The following is a 20,445-nucleotide window of genomic DNA, read 5'->3' as shown; positions in this document are numbered from 1 at the left end:
ACTTCTATATATTTTAAAATGTTTTATAAATATAAATATATATTTACTTGAATAAATCGGTTTGATCTTGTAAACCATTAATTAATAAAGCTTTCGGGTTTTGGTATGTCATTGCGGTTCGCATCACCGGTTCGATCTGATTCGGATGTTTAATGGCGAGACCCGATAAGAACCCATTAGCGAGCCATAACCCTTTCTTGATGTCCAAGCAGGTTCGACAGTATTAGTCCTTCTTTCTCCCGCTTCACGATCTGCTCCTCTTCCAGTCAGGAGATCGCAAAGAGCCGACTTTTGTTAAGGTGAAATTTCTGATCTTACTTCTACTATTTCCTGCTTAATGTCACTTTTCTCATCCGTTTTCCCTTTCTCCTCATATAATTAGGGCTTCGGAACCATGTTCGCTCCTATTTGTTCATCATTTTCTTGTCAGATTTTCCTCTGTACTTTTATTGTAATGTTAAGCTTGTCGATTCTGCAATTTAATCATCTAGGTGGGTGCATTTCATCTTGAAATATTGTTTGCCTTGGCATGTTTCTGTAGTGGTTATTCTTTTATGTCGTTCTTCTTCCTAATGTTTGCCTTTCTGCGTTGCGTATATGCCCTTTTTGTTTTTTTTTGGTCCTGTTTGTAATAGTTTCCTTTAATTTTGTAGATGAGTTTACTTTTTGATATTGTTTGTTCAATTTCTATCGCAACTGTAGATTTAGCTATTTGAATGTTCGCTAAAGATGATAGACTTACTTTGTTTTTTTTTTCTTTATTACTATGTTAGTATTGTAGAATTTCTAATGTTTTTCAATGTCAAATATCACTCTTGTGGCTGTCCTCTTACTATTTGTTTCTAATGTTCCCCAATTTTCTTACCCAATAGATCTATTTTATTCAATATTTGTTTGATATGTCACAAATTTATGTTTCAATTCTGAATTTCCATGTTTTTATTCCAAAACTGAATCTTTGCATTGGCTTCATAGTCTTCCCCCTTACATAACGCTAATTGCTAATTGATATAGGTGGTTAATGAATAAAAAGTGTTACTTAAAAATGATTACATATACCACAAACCAAAACTCTTTTCTTCAAATCTATGTGTATCTATGCCGACCTAATATCTTTTTTCAAGCAAAAGATATTAAAATATATTCCAGAGTTGTGGATGGAGCAATACGTTCATGAACATAAAGAAGTGTGCCACTAAACTTGTTTGGATCCCTCTGCTGAAAACATATACTCTGCACCTTTGTTTATTTATTTTATTTTTACTTTTATTGCAAAATCATATTGTGAGAGAGATTTGATACTTAAAGAGAAAGCTTGCTGATATCTATATTAGTCTTAATCTTCATGAGGTAACTCACAAATAAGATGGTACCGAAGCATGAGAAATATCTGTTTTGAGCTTAGCACATTAGAGATAATTTGGTCATCGCCCACTCTATGTATAGCCTTACAATGTTAAGCTATCACCTAACCAAAGAATACGATGAAAGAAAGTCGCTTGTGTTTGGTTGGTTGTTTCTAGTTAAATCCAATAGTGGTGATTCTGAAATTGTAGTGAACGTGATTAGGGATTAGAAATTACCCTCCTGTATATATCTTCACATAGTAAGAAAGAAACATAAAATACTATCTGATAGTCTTATTTTTAGATGAAGATTCATCTACTTTGCATAACTTTTCTATTTCTGGGCACATCCTGTCAATAGCATATAAACATATATTAATTAGCTTATAGATCTTGTGGAATCTATTAATAATGCATTTTAAAAGGTAATGTATTATTTGGCCTTGTCACAGACAAACTCCACAAGTTTTCTTCAAAATTACAAAAAGTTGTGTATTCAGATATGGGGTTGGGCGTTGGTTACTACAAAATTACTTCTACGTATCAAATATAATTCAAGCATTTTGAAAGAGATTAATCAAAACATAAGGTTATAATTAAAGCTTTGACTTATAAATAAAACCCAGATTTGTAATAGTTACCGATTTATAAAGCATATATTACTTACACAGTTTGACTAAATTCTTAAATGGTTATTTTCTTCACCAATTGCATCTGTTTTTTAGTTAAAATTTTTCCTGTAACCTTCATTTGTTTTTTGTGTCAATGAATCTGTTATCTTCTCATTTTTTTTTCCCTTTAATGCTATGAGGAAAGTATAAAAAAAAAAAAGAAAGAAAAGGACAGCCCGGTGCACTAAGTTCCCGCCATGCGGGGTCCAGGGGAAGGATCCATTGTACGCAGCCTTATCCTGCTTTTTGCAAGAGACTATTTCCAGGATTCGAACCCATGACCTTTAGGTCACAAAACAACTTTACCATTGCTATGAGGAAAGTAGATCGATAATTTTTTCTTGCCTACTCTTCCTAAATATATTGCTTTCTGTTGTACTAAAAAACTAATTTGAGGTAGGTTAGTGAACTGGAAACTAGGCCATTACATATTCATGTGTTAATGGTGAAGAATTGCATAATGCATAGAAATACACAGAGATATGCAGTCACATGAAATGCTTGAAAAACAGTGCTCATCCAGAGGTTAAGAGATATGCATGTTCATGGTGTTATGACTTTACTTATTTCATGCTAAACAAGCTAAGTCTTTTTTGAACTAGAACATTCATCCTTGGCAAAACTTAGGCTTGACCTGTCTGCTATTGCTGAAATGAGCATGCCACTGTCATGGTACATTTCTTAATCCACAGTGATGATATATCTTTAGTGGTCATAGACATATAATTGAAGCATCATGTTTTGACCAATTTTATATTATCTTATTGTGTTTATAGAAGATTTTTCGATGTTATATGTCATGCTGAACTGTATGCACTTGATTATTTATTTATATTTTGTTCCCTGTTGCGGGAACTAACTCTAGAGCTACTTTATTTTTGTTCTCTGTTTTTTTGGGTGCCATATTTTCGTTCTCTAATGCTTTAGTAGTTTACAAGAATGTCTCGCCGCTACGATAGCCGTACGACGATTTTCTCTCCTGAAGGTCGTCTCTACCAAGTTGAGTATGCCATGGAGGCCATTAGCAATGCTGGAGCAGCTGTTGGCATCCTAGCACAAGATGGAGTGGTCTTAGTTGGTGAGAAGAAGGTCACCTCCAAACTCCTCCAGACATCCCATTCAACTGAAAAGATGTACAAGATCGATGACCACCTTGCATGTGCTGTTGCTGGGATCATGTCTGATGCAAACATCCTCCTCAACACTGCTCAAGTTCAGGCCCAGCGCTACACTCTTGCCTACCAGGAGCCCATGCCTGTAGAGCAATTGGTTCAGTCCCTTTGTGACACTAAGCAGGGCTACACCCAGTTCGGCGGCCTCCGCCCCTTTGGTGTTTCCTTCCTTTTTGCAGGATGGGACAAGAATTACGGTTTCCAACTCTACATGAGCGACCCTAGCGGTAATTACAGTGGATGGAAGGCAGCAGCAATCGGTGGCAACAATCAGGCAGCACAGTCAATGTTGAAACAAGACTATAAGGATGAGATAACGCGGGAGGAAGCAGTGCAACTTGCTCTGAAGGTGCTGAGCAGGACGATGGATAGCACGAGTCTTACATCCGAGAAACTTGAACTAGCTGAAATCTTTCTAGAGCCTAGCGGGGCTGTGAAGTATCAAGTATGCAGGCGAGAGTTGCTAGAGAAGTTGCTGGTGAAACATGGAGTGACTCAGGTTGCCACCGAGTCCACTTGAGTTTTAGACTTCTTTAGGAAATTGTGGTACGGAAGCCGGATATCGTATGGAATGCAATGTGTAATGAAAGTTACACAAGAGGTTTGCCTGGGTTGAGAATTTGCTTTATGTACGGACATTCTGAATTTCTGTGCTTTTAGAATGAATGTTGAATCTGCATTCTGAAATCTAAATGGGTTCTAATGTTAATCGATTAAGAGAAAAATCTTAGTTTCCTATGTTGCAATTTGGCTAATGCTGATAAAAGATGAATACGTTCGTTTTCAACGTCCTAATCAATCCGTCTCAGAATTAATACAGAGAAAATAAATTACAGATGATTTTAATTTTATTATTCTGATAAATTACAGATGATTTTTATTTTTTAAAATAATAATTAATACATAAGAAACATATTTATCTCGATTTTGATGAATTTTGATTAATGCATTATACGTGCACTTACATGGATCAATAGACAATTTACACGTGTGATGATGAAAATGTGATTTTAAAGTTTTTGAACACCTGAGCGGGTTTCCAAAAAAAAAATCCCATCATCATAAGGAGTAAAGGAGATCAGTAAAGCAAAACTAAGCTCGCCATCCATTCTATCGAAAACCCAGTGAGTGATCCATGGCGCTCGCTAGCTGCTTCTTTCCTCTACCGCCTCCGTCTCGCGGCGCCTGCACTAGGGCACATTCCGCTGCCGCGGCTACCGCCACTTCTCCTCCCTCCTCCGGAACCCTAGAAGCGATTCTCAGTTCGAGGATCATCGCTTGCCTCCGCGCCCAAGAGTAATCTCTACCCGTGTCAACTTTCTCGTTTGGAGAATCTTCCTACTTTAAATTGTTGTTATTATTGTTCGATCCTCGTGTCTTGGCTCGAGATTTTTGCACATCTGGTATGTTATTTTGAATTCTGATAGCCAGACAATGAACATGATGCGTATTCACTAAAATGCGTATTCGTGGATTTTATACATAGTACTTGTACATATGATAACTATTGGACTGGTTAGTTTTTGAGCCACGGTTATGTTTTTGTGCGAATACTTAAATTGGTTGTTTATTTGAGCAAACAGACAAGGACGGTTATTTTTGATCAAACATTTATAGACCTTTTTTTTAGCAAACACTTAAAGAAGGATTAAGCCAATATAATTATATTTTTAGTGCTGATACAGCCATGGAAGCTGCCTGTGCTGCTCTAAGCGGGGGCATATCTGTTGTAAGTCACGTTCAGAAATTGTTTTGCTCTTTTGAGAAACCTTAGCTTCTGTTAGTATGTTCTAATAGGATTTCTTTTGAATGGCGTAGCTAGAGATTGTGATGTCTACTCCAGGGGTATTGGAGGTTGTTCTTTTGTTCCATCATGTGAGAATTTTTTTCCATTGTTGTATTTAATTTAAAGTATGCCTTACAATCTTGATTATTATGTATAGGTGGTAAAAGAGCTTCTGAACCATTACCCTTCATCAGTTATAGGGGTAAGTTGTTAGGAATTGTCTTATGATGGAATACTATCAGATACAATTTTGAGAGAACTGCATGATTATATTTGGAACTTTTGGATCTTCTAGAATGCTCTTGAACAGGAGCATGCTTTGTAAACAAGTCATTCCATATGATTTCTTGGTGTTATTTCTGATCAGCAACCTTGGTAGTTAAAATAGGGGTTGTCTCTTTTATGGGGTCTCTGTAGGATGGTTTTTGTTGGGACCTTGACGTCCGCTGGAGGGGGGGGGGGGGTGGGGGTGAATAGCGTTTTACCCAAATCGTCGCTTCCTACGCTTGTTAGTGCACAGCGGAAACAAAAATACTAACAAACAAAAGGAAAGCTAGCCCTAGAAAACAATAAACAAGAAGCAAACCCAATGACACGTTGTGTAACGTGGTTCGGAGATGAAACTCCTACTCCACGGCTGTCCGTAAGGTGGACGATCCCGATCCGTCGGTAGATGACTCCCCGGAAAACCTCCGGCTAGCTCGTGTAGCTCCTTGTGGGTGGAGAAACCTCGCCACAATCTTGTACAAACACGCTAGATCACTTGGGCACTAGGAGACTCTAATTAGGGTTAACCACTACTAATTTCGTCAACAATAATCAAGCTCCCAAGGCTTGGTTATATAGGCCACGGGTTGAAAACCCCGCCTACCAGTCGACTACCAAAACATGCAGTCGACTGCCCTTCGTGGAAATTCGACCATTGCAGCCTAACGGCTCGATACCAGCCCTCTGTTGACTGCACCAGTCGACTGATGAAACCACCAGTCGGCTGCTACAATACTGCTACAGTAACGCTACAGTACTGCTACTGTAACCCTAATTCCAGGATTTTACCCGAGTACATTCACTCAACACTCGTTCTTGCCCAACCAACCTAGACCTAGCCTTCTAGCCTCTTCCATCAGCCTTGCGTCCCTCGGATGCCTCCCCATCCTTCACATCTTACCTTCTGGAGCTTCCATCGGGCTTGTCATTGTTGTCGCGTCTTCATTTGCCAAGAGGTCGCACCTCCAGAACTTCGTCCATTGCCAAGTCACACTTGGACTTACGTTGCCAAGACTACATGCTTGGACTTACACCGCCAAGACTCATCCTTGGACTTTCCTCCTTTGCCAAGATCACACTTGGACTTTCCTTGTTGTACCTGTATCCTGCACACTCACAATGCATATCAAATTACAACAATAATCCTAACTTAAACCTTTGCCCAAATATCAAAACCTAGGGTCACTAGATTGCTCCAACACTGTTGTTGAATGCTATAGCTTAAGATAGCCAATTGTCATTCTGGGATTATCTGACCTGTAACATCTATTTTTTAATTTTTTTAAAGAAGAAAACTATCAATATAATTCAATGTGCATATCTTTGTTCACATTTCCATTTTTCCAAAAAAAAAAAAATCATATACAATATAGTTCCCAAAAGACCAAAACTGTATTAGATGACACAGGTATAGTACTTTGCATCTTGGATGCATATTATGCATGCAACTCCTAGATAATTTTTTTAAACTATAAAATTTATGATGAACATGGTTAATTATTTATTGTGGCACCCTAGTGTAGTCCCACATGGTGAGCTATCGACTAATAAAGCTATTTTATAGGATTAGATGAGTAAACTACTATTAACTTTGTGGTAAGGATTTTGGAGCAGTACTTCAACCCAACAAAATTATTGGGTAACTTCTCTCATCTGCTTAGGTTGTCTCAATTGGTATTAGGACCTAGTCCTAGACAATGTAAGGTGTTGAAAATACTACCAACATGATGGCTAAACCGCTTTATATGTTATCAATTAGGGATGATTCTTGGCTATGGATTTTCACTCTTTTTAAGGATGTCAAACCTTAAGTAGACGAGATTGTGAGTTTGTGACACTCTAGTTTAGTCTTGTGGATAATAAAGAGGTTTTATAAGCTTAGATGGGTAAGTTAATATTAACTTGGGTTAAACATTTTGGAATAGTTCTCTTGTTTTGAGGGGTTTGTGAGTTGTGATGATTAGTGTCAAGTCAAGGGAAATCTAATCTTAGATAGTTTGATATGCTAAAAGGGTTGCTAGTGTGAAAAAAAAACCACCTTTGAATCTCATGTTGTCAATTAGGGATGATTTTGGGTTGAGTTGGAATTGTCCTTCATAAAAAAATTAATCCTTAATTGAGGAGAGGGTCACTCCTTAGGTTCATTTTACATGGTGAACTGTGAGCAAAAAAAGGAGTTTATAAACTTTGATGGGTAGCTACTATTAACTGTGTAAAGTATTTTGGAATAGTAGTTCGACTGAGCAAAATTAATGAGTCAGATTCTCATCTTGGTGGATTATGAGATCTACCATTAATTGCAAATAATGATAACAATTGAACAAAAACGGCATGTACACATGATTTTCTTTATCATATTATGTAAAAATCATATATGAAGTTGCTCTATTTTGATGATTATTTAAAATGTATTATTGATTGGTTAATAGTAAAATTACAATTAATCATCTGTTTGCTTCTGCTTAAGGCAACCATTTCTACATTTTTTATGTAGGTCGGAACTGTCTTAAATGCTGAGGATGCAAGAAAAGCTGTTAATGCTGGAGCTGGATTCCTGATGAGTCCTGGTACAATAATGGTATGAGTTAATGGGCATCACATGTTAATGAATTAGGTTTCATTTCTATAATGCATTGGATAAATGCTTGGTTGTTGTTGTATTCGAATTGCATTATTCTAAATACTCCATTATCAAGTAGATGGAAGTTTTCATAACCTTCAAAAACTAGCGCATTTTCCCTCTTGGTATTCTCATAGATTTACAAACTTGCTTTAAAAGAGGAGTTGACGCCATTAACCGAGATGAATAAGGATCAACAAAAGAAAAGAAGTCTGCTTGTAGTTAGTTGATCCGATCCCTGAAACTCATTTATTGATGCCCCATCTTTTGATATATAGTTTCAGATATTTTTTCATGGTTAAGATTATTGAAATATATATTGGTGATTTTGGCTATTTGAGTGGTAAAATTCATGCAATGGGCTATACCTTCGAGATATTTTCTTAAATTCAGTTCTGTTTCTTGTTAAAGCATCTTTATATAATAAGGTCACAATATGATTCTTTGGTTAAAGCATATAAGTGTTTTTTTTTTGTTAATGAGGTAACTATGCCAATAATTCTCACTATTACTTTAGGAATCCTCTTTGAGCAATGCTTCTTTCACTTTTTGTTTCAGGAAATATTAGTTGATCACCACAATAGTAATGTGCTATATATTCCAGGAGCAATGACGCCAACAGAAGTGAGTATGCTTACAAGAACAAACTATGTTAAGCTGATACACATTGATATGTAGTTTTGGTCTGTTCTCTGTTTATTTGGACAACTATATTTGGTTTTTTATTTGTTTTCTCTTTTTTTTTAATCATTGTAATTTTATGAAGGTCTTCTGCTAGCATATATATACTTTAACCTCACTGTTTATTTAGCCTTTTAAGTTTCTCTTCTCATTTGTTGTTGTGTGCAGGTATTATTTGCACATAATACTGGCGCTAGAATTGTCAAGGTGAGTCTTATCCTTTCTTCGATATGTTGGCACATGGGAGGCATTGATAAATCATAGTTCAATAAACAATGGACTCATACTTTGTCTTCTTGCATGAAGATATGAATTTTCACCAATGCAGAAAAGGAAATGTATTTGCTTTGATAATATTTCTCTCTCATTTAGATTTATCCAGTCTCAATCTTAGGTGGCGAAAGATATATTTCTGCACTTAAGAAACCATTTCCCCATATTCCAATGGTTGCTTCGCAAGGCATCACAACAGGTTGTCTACATCAAACACATAGAATTCTTCACTTACTTTTTAACGTTGAATTCTTCGCCTTTTATTATATTTTTCTGCAAGATTAGATTTTCATTCCTTGCTCATCGTCTCCAAATGGATAGAATTTCAACAATTTCATGTATAGTGTGTTCTTTATTGGTACATAAATTTATTTCTGTTATTTGTGTTGGTCCCTTTGGAGGCCGGCAAGAGGGGAGGGGTGAATTGCCCTACAAAATAAAACAAGAAAAACCCTTCTCGGATATTCAACTAACTTAAAAGAACTTGTAATTAAAAAAGCAGAGACTAATTAAAACAGAAAATAGACACAGAGGAATTACTTGGTTTGCAATCAGAGGATTGCTAATCCAAGGCAAAGAAGGCGCACTAATTAATTCTCCTCTGGGCAGAGTAGCCTCTTACAGCGTTGAAAGCACAGAAAGAAATAACACAAATGAAAGTACTGGATTACAAGTAGTTACATTTAATGTATGGATCAGTACTTTATTTATAGTACTGGTCCGGGCGCCTGAAAGTGGTTCCGGGCGCCCCCGGGAGGATAAACTTTATCCCCCAACGGTCAGATTGCGAAAATCGCGATTCTGGTCAAAATCATGCTCCGGGCGCCCGGACAGCTCCGGGCGCCCGGACAGCTCCGGGCGCCCGGAATGGTTCTGGGCGCCCCGGAGCAAAAAGTCAACTGCGGTTGACTTTTTATCCGGGATCACTTCTCCGTTAAGTCCCAGTCTCGGTCCGGGTCTGTTCGCTCCGGCTCCGCTAGCTTGGGTGATCTCGGCCTTCCGGAATAGGGCTCACCCGAACCCATGTTCCTGCCTTCTCCTCGAGCAGCCTTCCTTCCCGGTTTCTCGTCCCTCGAGCGCCGCGCACGCTCTTCTCGTCCACCGGTGTACTCTTCCGCGGACACCTCGTCCCTCAGACGCACTGAGCCCGTCGGCTCTCTCCCGTGCCGTCCTTCTCGCTAGCCGCGTCTTCCGCTCGACTTCCTGTGTTCCTAAGCTCCTGCACACTTAGACACAAGGGTTAAACAAACGCAAGACCTAACTTAGCTTGTTTGATCACATCAAAACACCTTGGGGTTCCAACAATTTGTAGACATTAATATGTGATAATATAGAAGACATGAGAATATGACAATATATCATGAGTCCAATTTGTGATCAGATTCTAAAATGACGCTAACAAGATTATTTGACTTAGTCATCTGGTTTCTTTTGCTTCCAAAGTGATTGGTGTTGGTATCTGAAGGTTTATGGGCTCTCTCTGCTATCCGCCTTTTTTTGTTAATTGTCAAAGATATATGCTCTCACATCTTCTTATAGAAGTCCTATTTTATGCTCCATGAATCCATATATAGTTCTTATGATCATCCATTTTTGTTATAGAAATGACAATAAAACAAGGTACGGATTGCTACTTTGGTCATTATTTAACATTGCTTCTTATGCAGAACAGATCATCCCCAACTTGTTTTAGTGGTCAGTTGAAGTTTTAATTATTTTGATGAACCATATGTTACATGCGCAACTAGGTGGTGTTTTTTGGATTGTTCTTGAGTTCTTGGGTGATGCTATCATGTCTTTTATCTACTAGGTTATGCATGAATTATCACTTTCTGCATTGAGGCTAATAGTTGCATGGTGCTATTTGCTTTCAAAATAACTTGTTGATCAACATTTGTCCTGTTTGGAGTACTTGCTAATAATTTGGTAATTGAATATTATCAAACCATCCACCAAATATACAGAGACAATTGGAAGATACATAGGATGTGGTGCCTCCGCTGTTGTACTTTCAGATGCTATATTTGAGAAAGAAGCTATGGCACGAAGAGATTTCAAAGAAATATGCCGACTTGCTCGTCTTGCAACTCTTCAGGTTGGCCAATCAGCAAAAATTTAAGCAAAAATAAGGGGAAAAAAACATAGGCCACTTTTTGAATCCAACTGCTCAAGGCTAGGATGCTAGTTAAGAGGGTCTGTGTTTCGTAGGATGTGATAGTTTGCTCGTGCTTTTAACTTACTGCAAAAAAGGTTAGAGCCAGCCAACATGTATCTTTTGACCTGTACTTTACGCCGACATTTCTTCTGTTAACATTTCATTGCCCTTAAGGTCAGGATAAATGGCTAAATATGGGGCTGCCTTTCTGCAACAGTGCTACATGGTACACTTGAAATCTACCTGGGAAATATAAAGATCTATTATGATGATACAGTCTTACATGAAGTTCAATGAGGATATAAGACCATTATAGTTGCCTCCAAGTAATTAGGAACCTTGGTTTGATTGTGCTGTTTGATGTGATATGCAATGCAGTGAAATTGGATCTAAAGCATATGCATAAAACTCTGCATTCAGTGCCCCGCAATTGTAAATTCATCTCTTTCAACTTTGTCTATCCATATTTGCTGATTATGCTCAAAGACACTAGGTTAATGTGCATGATTGTTGTCTTTTGAATCAATAAGAAATGTGTGATCCTTTGGTTTGGATTATTTCGGCTACAGATGTAATCCCGCTTTTGTATGTTGGGTTTGATTTGATTCAATCTTTGCCCTTGAATCTGTTAGCGTTTGTTTCCTTTTGGAGAACTCTAAGTTCAAGCATGCCTGTCATTATGCATGCTCAATTTCTAATGTCGATTCCTCACACTTCTTGGTGCCTCATTGTGACCAAAAATCACTCTACAGAACAATTTCACTTTATCTCTCTTGACTTTTTATCATGTAAACAAGGGAAAAACTACTTAAAGTTGAAGTCTCCTCTATACTTTTAAGAATTATAAACAGGCTCTAGGTCTGATTCATATGGGAGGAGAATCCAGAAGGATAAAAAGGAAAGGACAGGCCCAAGTAACGGAAAAATTTTGATAAAATAACTTTTAATAGTTTTTAAAATTGTCTTTGTATTTTTTTTTGTTATTGTTTTACTTCCATTAGGGTGGTAAACGAGTTGAGTTTTGAAGTGTTCAAATTTATTTGATAATGTAATCAAATTGAGACGAGTTAATGAATCTAGTTTTAGTTTTTGAATTGATTGTTCAAGCTTGACTTGATTTATTTTTTATGAGTTTGATCGTGTTTGAAACTTGACTTGAACTTGATTCGTTTAGATATTAACGAGTTTTAATTCAAGCTTGATTGAAGCTTGGTTTGAATTTAGTTCGTTTGGATGTTATTACTCTTTTAATTTAAGTTTGACTTGATTGTTTGAAATTTTTATTTGTTTGATTGATTATTAAGTTTGATAATTTAAATTTTTTTATTTTATTTTATTTATTTATTTAACATGTTGACATGAGTTTTATTAATGAATATATAAATATTGTTCACGAATATTGTTCAAGAACATTATTTATGATAGGCGACGCTTTGTGTGTGAGCGACGTGTAGATATGGTGTTGTCAACTTAGTTTCTTTATAAATAAAATATTTTTTTTATTCTCTCCGATCGTTGGTTAAATAAATATACGAATGAATATAAATAAATTCGTACTAATAGAATACTAAATTCGTTGGTTAACGTTTGATTAATTTATCGTCCTAATTTTATTATTATTTATTGTTGACGGATTATTAATGATGGAATTATATATATTTATATTTTGATATCTCTGTGGCTACCTTTTCTACAAACGAGCGTATAACCTTCAGAGAGCGGATCCTCTGGTAGTGGTAGAGTCCCTTGCCCGAACGACCCCTGCCCGTCCGATTAGCCCCACAGACCCCCGCCTCGCCCACCTCGTCCTTGTCTCGTCATCGAAATTAGGGTTACGGAAGCTCCTATTTCGGATCAGTTTCCTTAAGAGTTTTGATTAGATAACAGGCGTTGTTTTACGGTACCTAGAAGAAATTGGGAAAAGCTGGACTGGTGAAAGAATTTGTTGTCTAATGGATCAGAGGAGGGCGTTGGTTCGCTCGAAGGTGAGAGAGGCGCAGAAACGAGAGAAGCGCATCGATTCTCCACTTGTCAGGTAAAGGATTTGCGGTATAATTACTGCCTTTTTAGCTACTTCTCTTCGGGGCTTTGAGGCGTATTGGTGTTTAAATTTCAATGTGTATTTGATTTTTGTTGTTGTTGTTGCAGGTATGCTGTTAATCATTTGGATTGCATGTATAGTTTTTTACTTTTATACATTGCTGAAACATCCTTAAAGCCTCCTATTTTAGATCGTCTGTAATCTCTATTTTGGAGCAATAATTACTTCTGGCGAACTGCTACTGCTAAATACCCAGAGGGAACTTTAGGACCTCTACGTTTTCTTCTGAATGCCGCATTGGTCATCAGTCGTTTCCCCCATCTCCATACCGAAAGAAAAAACTATGCATTTCTGAAATTCTTACTTGTTATATAATTAGAAAAAAATTGATTAAGTTGCATGATACACTTAATCTATGTCTTCAACTTCTGTTTTTCACATAGCTTAGATACGTGCTTAGGTTTTAGCTTTGTCGTGCATAATCCTCCATTTCTGAGCCTTACAAATATGACTGTGTAAGTGTTTTTCAATGACTGTAATATAGGAACACATGATATCCATACTATATATTAAAAAGTAGTAGATGCAAAGGTTCATAATTGATTTCTGTCAAGGCATGAAGGCATCTAGCCATGGTGGTAACGGTCTTTGAAGATGTTGTCAAAATCTTTAGTTTGATATCCATGAATCCATCTTTATCAAAATGGGGGCTTACTTCCATATGTGTCACCTAAAAAAGATCTCTGTCAAGGCATCAACGGGAATTTCTATGCAGATGTATGTTAATCCAATGTGTTATTGGTTGTTCTTTCGTATAGGTATAATGAGAATGATCAGCCAGTTTGCAGAGTTTGCAATGTTGTTCTAAAGTCAGAATCACAATGGCCTGCACACCAAATTTCTAGGAAGCATCATGAGGTGAGGTCCTGTATCACTTCAATTATTCTTGGATAAGTAACCATTTTCCTTTTGGTGTTAGATTTTTAATTCAAATCGTATGTGATGTCCACAAGGAAAACCTGTGATGGACCTGATGGTTGGTTATAAGTACCCTTTCACTTTCTCAAGCAGGCTATTGAGAATCTAAAAGCTTCTGCTACTGGATTGTCTCGGGAGAATGTTCCAAGGACTGAAGTATCAAAAGAACAACAAAATAGTAAATTGTCTTCCACATTGCCTGCTGGCTTCTTCGATGATCAAAACTCAAAGAGACAAAAGATTGGTGAAATAACAATTTCTCTCTAATTTCTTAATTATTGCTGTTTTGTTTACATTGGGCAGTTGAATGTGAGGAAACAATTAAATTGATGAGGCAATTGTCATGATTGATAACTAAATTTGACCTTTTGTGTTGCTTAGTTTGACCTCTTGTTTATTGAAATTGTTTGATTCCTAATGAATTTGGAAGATATTTTCTCGAAATGCTGAAAAGTGTATTTAGTGGGTTCTGCTAGTTACCAAGTTGCTGCTCCAGCAATTGGTAAGGGTGTAATGGATGTAATTTCTGTTTCTTGAGCTAGTGGTGTACTCGTATAATGCAAACTGTATACTTCTTGTTCATTAAATTATAATTGTTGTTCTTATAGCTAAACCTTTATGCTTGGGAATCTGCTTAAAGGGATTGATGATTTTGTGAGTGTATTCTTTTAACTTTGTTTTAAGTCTCTGTTCTCTTATTTTAATGTTATTTCTTTGTGGTTGAAACTAGCAAATCTGTACTATTTAGTTTCTCTTAATTTTTACCTAGTGCTTAGTTTAACTATTGATTCTATTAAGTCATTGATTATCATGTCTAGATTCTGGTGGAGGGAAGGCCAAGCCTATTGACACACCGGTACTAGTTGGTTCTGGTTCCTCATATATTCAAGATGTGAAGAAAGATTCATCACCTTCTATCAATCGGGCCTTTGATGTACCACATTCTACAAAAAAGAAAAGCCACAAGGTTTTGGAATCTAACGAAGAGAAGAAAGAGTTTACCAAATTTGCTCAGCCATCCAAAATAGTGGATGGCACAGATGCAGAACTAGAAAATGGGGCTCTTCCACCTAACTTTTTTGATACAGATGCAGAACAAGTTACTAGGGCTCTTCCCCCGAACTTTTTTGATGACACAAGAACAGTTGATGATCAGACCCCCAAACAGTTGAATCGAGAGGTAGAAAATCAGGATGGTTTAGCACTCGACCAGGTTAATACAATTTCAGCTAGCTTCAACCATATCAGTCGAGCATCAAAAAAGATTGATGGGTCTGATGCCAAACAAACTAAAGGAGCATTACCAGAAGGATTTTTTGACAATAAGGATGCTGATCTCCGTGCACGTGGGATTGAGCCTGTTAAAGTCGATATAAAGTAAACCTCTTCTCTAACATTTCTGCCAGCATTATATAATATTCATTCCTTAACTGCTTCACTGCCCCTTTCAATCCAATTAGGGGATTGTCCTGAATTTCAGAAAGTTTGACATGTTGGATTGTCACCAAAAGTGTACATCTCTGTTGCACCTTTTTGGTGAGATTTGCACTTTTCTTTTGTTGATTCTAGGAACCAGTTAGCAGTAGTTTTCTGTTCAACAAGTATTGATTGCACCAGTTCCAAGAATCAACTCTTAGCTGCTATCAACTATTGTACATCCCCTCTTAGGACATTTTTAGTACTGTACCAAGATATGCCATGGTATAGAGAATAATTTGTTAAATTTAATAGAGAAAACAATACAGGGAAAGGAGAACATGTTATCTTACATGTGACTGAGAAGCATGGAAAAGAGAAGTATAATGTTAGTTGGTTTCCTGTTATTTTGTCATTGACTAGAGCTTAGCTATGAATCTAATACAAGGAACAATTGGGGGTACTGGAGTGAGATTGACAAGATTATTTAAAGGCATAGGCAGCTAGATCTCATCTAATTGACTGGCAACGTGAGGGAGGGTTCTGGAACTATGGAAGGGAGATGACCATGATGGATTGAAAGAAAGAAATCTATAAATAGTTTCAGAATTATTAAAAAGCAAGCGTGTCTTTTATTTTTAATGGCCTTCATCTGGTTCACTTGGAAAGGTTTGAATAAAGCATTGTTAATTTATTTTATACTATTACACTGAGATCCTCCAATTTTAATCAATGGTCATTGTTCAGAGCCTTGCTTCTGTTCCCTTTATTGGTACATGTGGTGTCGCCAGAGGGGGACTGTTAAGCCATTAGGGATGATGTCAATCATACATTTGAGTTGTCCTTAAAAGTATCCCCTCCAATGTTGGCGATGAACAGATTCACCTGTATCATTCATAAGATTTTGTTTTTCGTACTGTTATTTGTGTTTTGGATTGGAAGAGAATTTTATTGTTCAAGACAACAGAATTTTAGTATTTTACTCTGGGCACACATTTACCTTATGGAAGCATTAGGTAGAAAGCATATCTTGATATTTGTTATATAATAATGTGTTTCCATAAGTTTATTTGTAATGCTATATGTGAGTTTTGATATTGTGGATTTGTAATAGGATTGATTCTAAACTGTGTGATAGCATTTGAAGCTGTAAAAGTAACCTTAGCTTTGTATGGCCAGTCTCCTAGATCTTGCAATCTGCATTGCTCCAAACCCCATGTACTGGGTTGATCTTCTCTCTTTTTTGACACAGTTGCATCTAAATAATCTCTTCTCTCTGTGATAAGTATTGGTTGATCTTTTCTCCTTTTTGACACAGTTTCATCTAAATAATCTTTGTTCTCTGAGATAACTGTCCTCGCAACTATTTATCAAGATTTTTTCAATTCTACATTGGTAATTATTATAGGCAAAATCATTACATATGATGGAAGTCTGCTAGACATTTGGTCTAGCTCAGACTTAGGTCGGGGAAGTTGGCTAGGGACTGAGTCAGAATGAGCTTGTCCAAGTTTGCATATGGTGTAGGCTTGGTATGGCTGAACTGCAAGGAGTTCAGTTGGAATAGATTGAGGTTAGTTATGGTGCAAGCAGCTTTCCCGAGGTGAATGGGTTTGGGATGATTTGGGTGTCTTAAAGGTTGAAAGGTTTTTAGGAAGTTCAGTTAAGGCTCAAATGGGGGCATGGTGGAACAATATGGGTTAATTATGCCAAGTTGGCTTAGAATTATATAGGCAGCAAGAATATGCTGAGGTGGCAATAGTGATAAGTTAACTAGAAATTGCCCAGAGATTTGTCTTGCTTTCAAAAGTTCCTTTATATGGGACCCTTGGCCCCCTTTTTAGGTATTAGAGATCTAACCAATGTAAAAGTTCCACATGCCTATGGTGTCCAACTGAAATAGCCTATGTCCTTTTGATGGACATAGATTGATCCCCTTGGCTGAGCCACGTGTTACTTTCTTACTGGTTGCATATATGACACATGGATCAATCCCTGTTATGGCATTAGTTGGTAATTTTGTCTACACTAGGAATAGAAATTTTCATTCCACTTTAATTTTCTTTCCAGTTTATCTTCATAAATATGCTATAAGAATTATTGCTGGGTGTACACAGATGATCTTTTACTATCAAAACTAGAGTGTAGTTATTCTGTAAATACCGGCTTGGTTGTCAGAATCCTCACGCGCATCTAATTGCCTTCATTTTGAGAACAAAAAGTTGCATGAGCTTGACAATGCAATTTTGGTTGATGCATTGCAGTGATGCATACAAAGAATTTGAGAAGGAAATCCAAGTTAATTTGCAGGTAGTGGATGATCGGCTGGAAGAAGAGGAGGTTAGTTATCTTCCTCACACCAAAACAGTTTTAACCAGAAAACAATTTTTCCTTTAAAGAAATGATTGATTTAATTATATTAGAGGCTAAAATGCATACATGAATCTTTTGCAGATTGATGCTGCCGAGGAGATGGAGGGATTTCGTTCACTGGAGCAAAAGTTAGATATTTGCTTGAACTTTTGGATTATATTCACCGTACAGTGAAGATTTTGGAAGTTACCTTTCTTTGTTTTTCTGAATTATCACAGGGCATACAAGGAGAGAGTGGATGAGATTAAGAAGAAACTTGTGGAGGTGAGGACTGAACGCCTCGCAAAAGCAAAACAACGCCCAGCCTTCATGGGGAAGCAGTCGAGCGATGAGTCATCCAGCGATGAGGGTGATGATGACGAAGATGACAACTTTGCAGTGAATTGGAGGGCACAACATTTATAAACTACCATCTAGTTGGAATTTGTGTTCTCAGTTAGATGCTTAAACTTTGGTCGTATAGAACCCAAAATGATTGTGCTGTATGCTTGATTCTTCTCTGCACAACCTTGAGGTAACCGAAGTAAAAAGTCCTCTCCGTTTTTGAACTCTTGCTATGCCTGATACTTCTTATTTGGTTTGATTTCTAGCTTCTGTATTTTATTCAAAACTTATAACTGCTAGAAAAATTACAGCCAAATGTATGAAGCTAGTGTAATAGGTCACATAATCCATTGCAAATAGAAGTAAGCTCAAGTTGCAAGTCCACAATCGGAGTAAAATAAACGGTACGTTCATTAGTATTTGTCCATTTTGTACTCGTATATAATTTGACGATTCAAATTTATGATTTCCAGATGCCAGGAGGATGCAGATGAAACAGATAGAACAATACAGCACTGCCCAAGATTGTGACAGAAAAAATACAAGCAGCTAAAGGAGTAAAAAAAAAAGTATATGTATCTTTATTGTCTACATACTCAAAATTTCACAGGTTATATCTTCTGTGACATCAATCAAACATTATTCTTGGTAGTATTGCTGGGGCATGGTCGAATTTCGATAAAAATCTTGAATAACATTCTCCCACATGCTGACCAACTATAGTTTTCTAATTTACTTCTCAACAGAGCCGTGTGGGACGATCCAGGATCAACGTACGACTTTTGCTGCAATCAAACATTATTCTTGGATATGAATCACTAGGGAGTCTATAATATGACTCAAGAAATGCATTTACATACAAAATTCTGACCTTTGCCTCTTGGCATTTGCATTTCACCCTGTTTGGGAAGCAGATGAAACTAAGCTCCCAAGAGCATCCATGGAGTTCATGGTGATGCGCTTAGTTGAGGGCACACAACTCGTTTCCCAATCGGTCATCTCTGGGTTTCCGACATTGCAGTGGCCATTGCTGTCGCACTGCAAACCAGGAGGGTTGCACTGCTTCTGAATTGGGAAGCCGCCCAATTCAGCATCAATCTTTCCTCTGAGATCCACCAGGAGGCTTCTCAGCCTGACCACCTCCGCCTCGAGCGCCGCCTGCCCCTGAAGCCTACTGAGAAGCTGCTGGTTCAGCACTTGCAGCTTCTTGACCTCCTCCTCCAGGAAGGCGGCGTGGGCTTTCTTCTTCTCGCGGTACTTCCGCACGGCTTCTCTGTTCCCTAGCGGTTTCCGCGACTTCTTGATCTCGTCTTCCCCAATATCCTCTTCCTCGCCGGCGGCGAACACCTGCGTGTGTGTGTGGTAGCAGGTGTGAGTGTGGGCGGCGGCCGCGCGGCCAGGGGGGTTGCAGGTGTGGGTGTGGGTGCATGTTCTGGAGTTCTTCAGGAACTCATCGAAGCCCTGAGCCATCTCCGGATTTGTCAACAGATAGTGGTTCGAAAGATCCACTTCTCCATCATCCATGCCTGTACCGCGGAATCCAATTCCTCGATCAACGAGCCCTTTCTCCTACCCAAGAAAAAGCACCAATTGGAAACGGCAAGAAAGTTCAAAGAACAGCGGAAAGAGGTTACTTTTAGAACCCTAGTTGCGTGGAAGACCCAAACCCAGCAGCAAGGGACGCAAGATTGTAGCTTTGACGCTCGATCGAACTAAAACTAGATCGAGGAAGCGGCGAGAAGCATCAAAACGAAACCTTGTCGATAAAAACAGCAATCAAAACTGGAGGGTGATATCAAGTAAAGAGACCTGGAAACCCCTCGACCTTTCTCCTCTCGTCTGCTCGGCTCCTTTGAGGAGCAGAATCTGAGAAAGAGAGGGCGAGAACGAAAGTCATCGTTTGAGGTTTCGATTGGATGTGCGCAGAAAACACAAACCGTTACGTCGCACTGATTCCCTTCCCACCTTTCCTTTTCAGCTCTCTCTTCTCTCTACCATCATCGTCGTCGTCGACCTTCCTTTTCTCAATTGATAATCTATTTTATAAACAAGAGGATTAAAAACAAAATCTAACTTAGATTATACGGCTGGTCTCTTTTTTTTGACAAAAAAAAGTCAACAGTTGTCGTATATTTGTGGAAAATGAGAAAACTACGAAGAAAAGATATGTTAAGAAAAATATGATCAGAGGTCAGATGCGATGTTCCAACATCAACACAACTCACTTTTGCTCCAGTTAAAGCTTTTTCTTCTTCACAACATTTGTTTAGCGCCACAATATCTTTAGAGAAAGACACAGGGTCCTAAAACCATATCATTCAGAGACAGACACACTCTGTTGT

At 37.8% G+C, this 20,445-nt stretch overlaps 4 protein-coding genes across 18 annotated transcripts; 3 read left to right on the top strand and 1 right to left on the bottom strand.

Moving 5' to 3' along the window:
• The first annotated feature begins 164 nt into the window (after positions 1–164).
• On the top strand, positions 165–3,898 carry LOC122053008 (proteasome subunit alpha type-4-like). 2 transcript variants are annotated; one of them, XM_042614823.1, is made up of 2 exons: positions 165–299; positions 2,948–3,898. In XM_042614823.1, the coding sequence occupies exon 2, from the start codon at positions 2,957–2,959 to the stop codon at positions 3,707–3,709; it is 753 nt and encodes a 250-aa protein (XP_042470757.1). In that variant the 5' UTR covers positions 165–299; positions 2,948–2,956; the 3' UTR covers positions 3,710–3,898. The 2 variants fall into 2 exon arrangements, with proteins under 2 accessions (XP_042470757.1, XP_042470758.1); XM_042614824.1 differs by having other exon boundaries at positions 182–299; positions 2,956–3,898.
• A 352-nt stretch (positions 3,899–4,250) lies between these two features.
• On the top strand, positions 4,251–9,299 carry LOC122053005 (KHG/KDPG aldolase-like). Of its 8 annotated transcripts, none has more exons than XM_042614810.1 (8): positions 4,251–4,485; positions 4,864–4,918; positions 5,008–5,043; positions 5,133–5,177; positions 7,737–7,820; positions 8,421–8,486; positions 8,712–8,750; positions 8,938–9,299. In XM_042614810.1, the coding sequence occupies exons 1-8, from the start codon at positions 4,325–4,327 to the stop codon at positions 9,292–9,294; spliced, it is 843 nt and encodes a 280-aa protein (XP_042470744.1). In that variant the 5' UTR covers positions 4,251–4,324; the 3' UTR covers positions 9,295–9,299. The 8 variants fall into 8 exon arrangements, with proteins under 8 accessions (XP_042470744.1, XP_042470742.1, XP_042470745.1 ...); XM_042614808.1 differs by having other exon boundaries at positions 5,008–5,064; XM_042614811.1 differs by having other exon boundaries at positions 5,008–5,064; positions 8,916–9,299.
• A 3,370-nt stretch (positions 9,300–12,669) lies between these two features.
• On the top strand, positions 12,670–18,757 carry LOC122053004 (protein ABA AND ROS SENSITIVE 1-like). 2 transcript variants are annotated; one of them, XR_006132140.1, is made up of 9 exons: positions 12,670–13,006; positions 13,831–13,930; positions 14,084–14,234; positions 14,809–15,367; positions 17,671–17,746; positions 17,861–17,907; positions 17,998–18,293; positions 18,415–18,507; positions 18,577–18,757. XR_006132140.1 is itself a non-coding variant. In XM_042614807.1 (7 exons), the coding sequence occupies exons 1-7, from the start codon at positions 12,924–12,926 to the stop codon at positions 18,182–18,184; spliced, it is 1,203 nt and encodes a 400-aa protein (XP_042470741.1). In that variant the 5' UTR covers positions 12,670–12,923; the 3' UTR covers positions 18,185–18,329. The 2 variants fall into 2 exon arrangements, 1 of the variants encoding a protein (XP_042470741.1); XM_042614807.1 differs by lacking the exons at positions 18,415–18,507; positions 18,577–18,757 and having other exon boundaries at positions 17,998–18,329.
• On the bottom strand, positions 18,654–20,169 carry LOC122053006 (basic leucine zipper 23-like). 6 transcript variants are annotated; one of them, XM_042614817.1, is made up of 4 exons: positions 20,069–20,169; positions 19,913–19,969; positions 18,975–19,821; positions 18,654–18,888 (listed from the first exon to the last, which is right to left on the bottom strand). In XM_042614817.1, the coding sequence occupies exon 3, from the start codon at positions 19,625–19,627 to the stop codon at positions 18,998–19,000; it is 630 nt and encodes a 209-aa protein (XP_042470751.1). In that variant the 5' UTR covers positions 19,628–19,821; positions 19,913–19,969; positions 20,069–20,169; the 3' UTR covers positions 18,654–18,888; positions 18,975–18,997. The 6 variants fall into 6 exon arrangements, with proteins under 6 accessions (XP_042470751.1, XP_042470755.1, XP_042470753.1 ...); XM_042614821.1 differs by having other exon boundaries at positions 18,975–19,672; positions 20,069–20,152; XM_042614819.1 differs by having other exon boundaries at positions 20,041–20,138.
• Positions 20,170–20,445: the final 276 nt, after the last annotated feature.

Source organism: Zingiber officinale, chromosome 3A (assembly GCF_018446385.1).
Source record: "Zingiber officinale cultivar Zhangliang chromosome 3A, Zo_v1.1, whole genome shotgun sequence".
NCBI classification, from domain to species: domain Eukaryota; kingdom Viridiplantae; phylum Streptophyta; class Magnoliopsida; order Zingiberales; family Zingiberaceae; genus Zingiber; species Zingiber officinale.
Note: the sequence above shows the minus strand (reverse complement) of the source record. Positions and strands in the feature narration are given on the sequence as shown.

Coding starts and splice junctions, on each gene's coding strand:
- LOC122053008 (XM_042614823.1), top strand. CDS start 2,957: ATGTCTCGCCGCTACGATAGCCGTACGACGATTTTCTCTCCTGAAGGT.
- LOC122053005 (XM_042614808.1), top strand. CDS start 4,325: ATGGCGCTCGCTAGCTGCTTCTTTCCTCTACCGCCTCCGTCTCGCGGC. Junction 4,919..5,007: donor TAAGCGGGGGCATATCTGTT/GTAAGTCACGTT, acceptor TGAATGGCGTAG/CTAGAGATTGTGATGTCTAC. Junction 8,751..8,937: donor CTGGCGCTAGAATTGTCAAG/GTGAGTCTTATC, acceptor TCTCAATCTTAG/GTGGCGAAAGATATATTTCT.
- LOC122053004 (XM_042614807.1), top strand. CDS start 12,924: ATGGATCAGAGGAGGGCGTTGGTTCGCTCGAAGGTGAGAGAGGCGCAG. Junction 17,747..17,860: donor ATCGGCTGGAAGAAGAGGAG/GTTAGTTATCTT, acceptor AATCTTTTGCAG/ATTGATGCTGCCGAGGAGAT. Junction 17,908..17,997: donor TTTCGTTCACTGGAGCAAAA/GTTAGATATTTG, acceptor GAATTATCACAG/GGCATACAAGGAGAGAGTGG.
- LOC122053006 (XM_042614817.1), bottom strand. CDS start 19,627: ATGGATGATGGAGAAGTGGATCTTTCGAACCACTATCTGTTGACAAAT.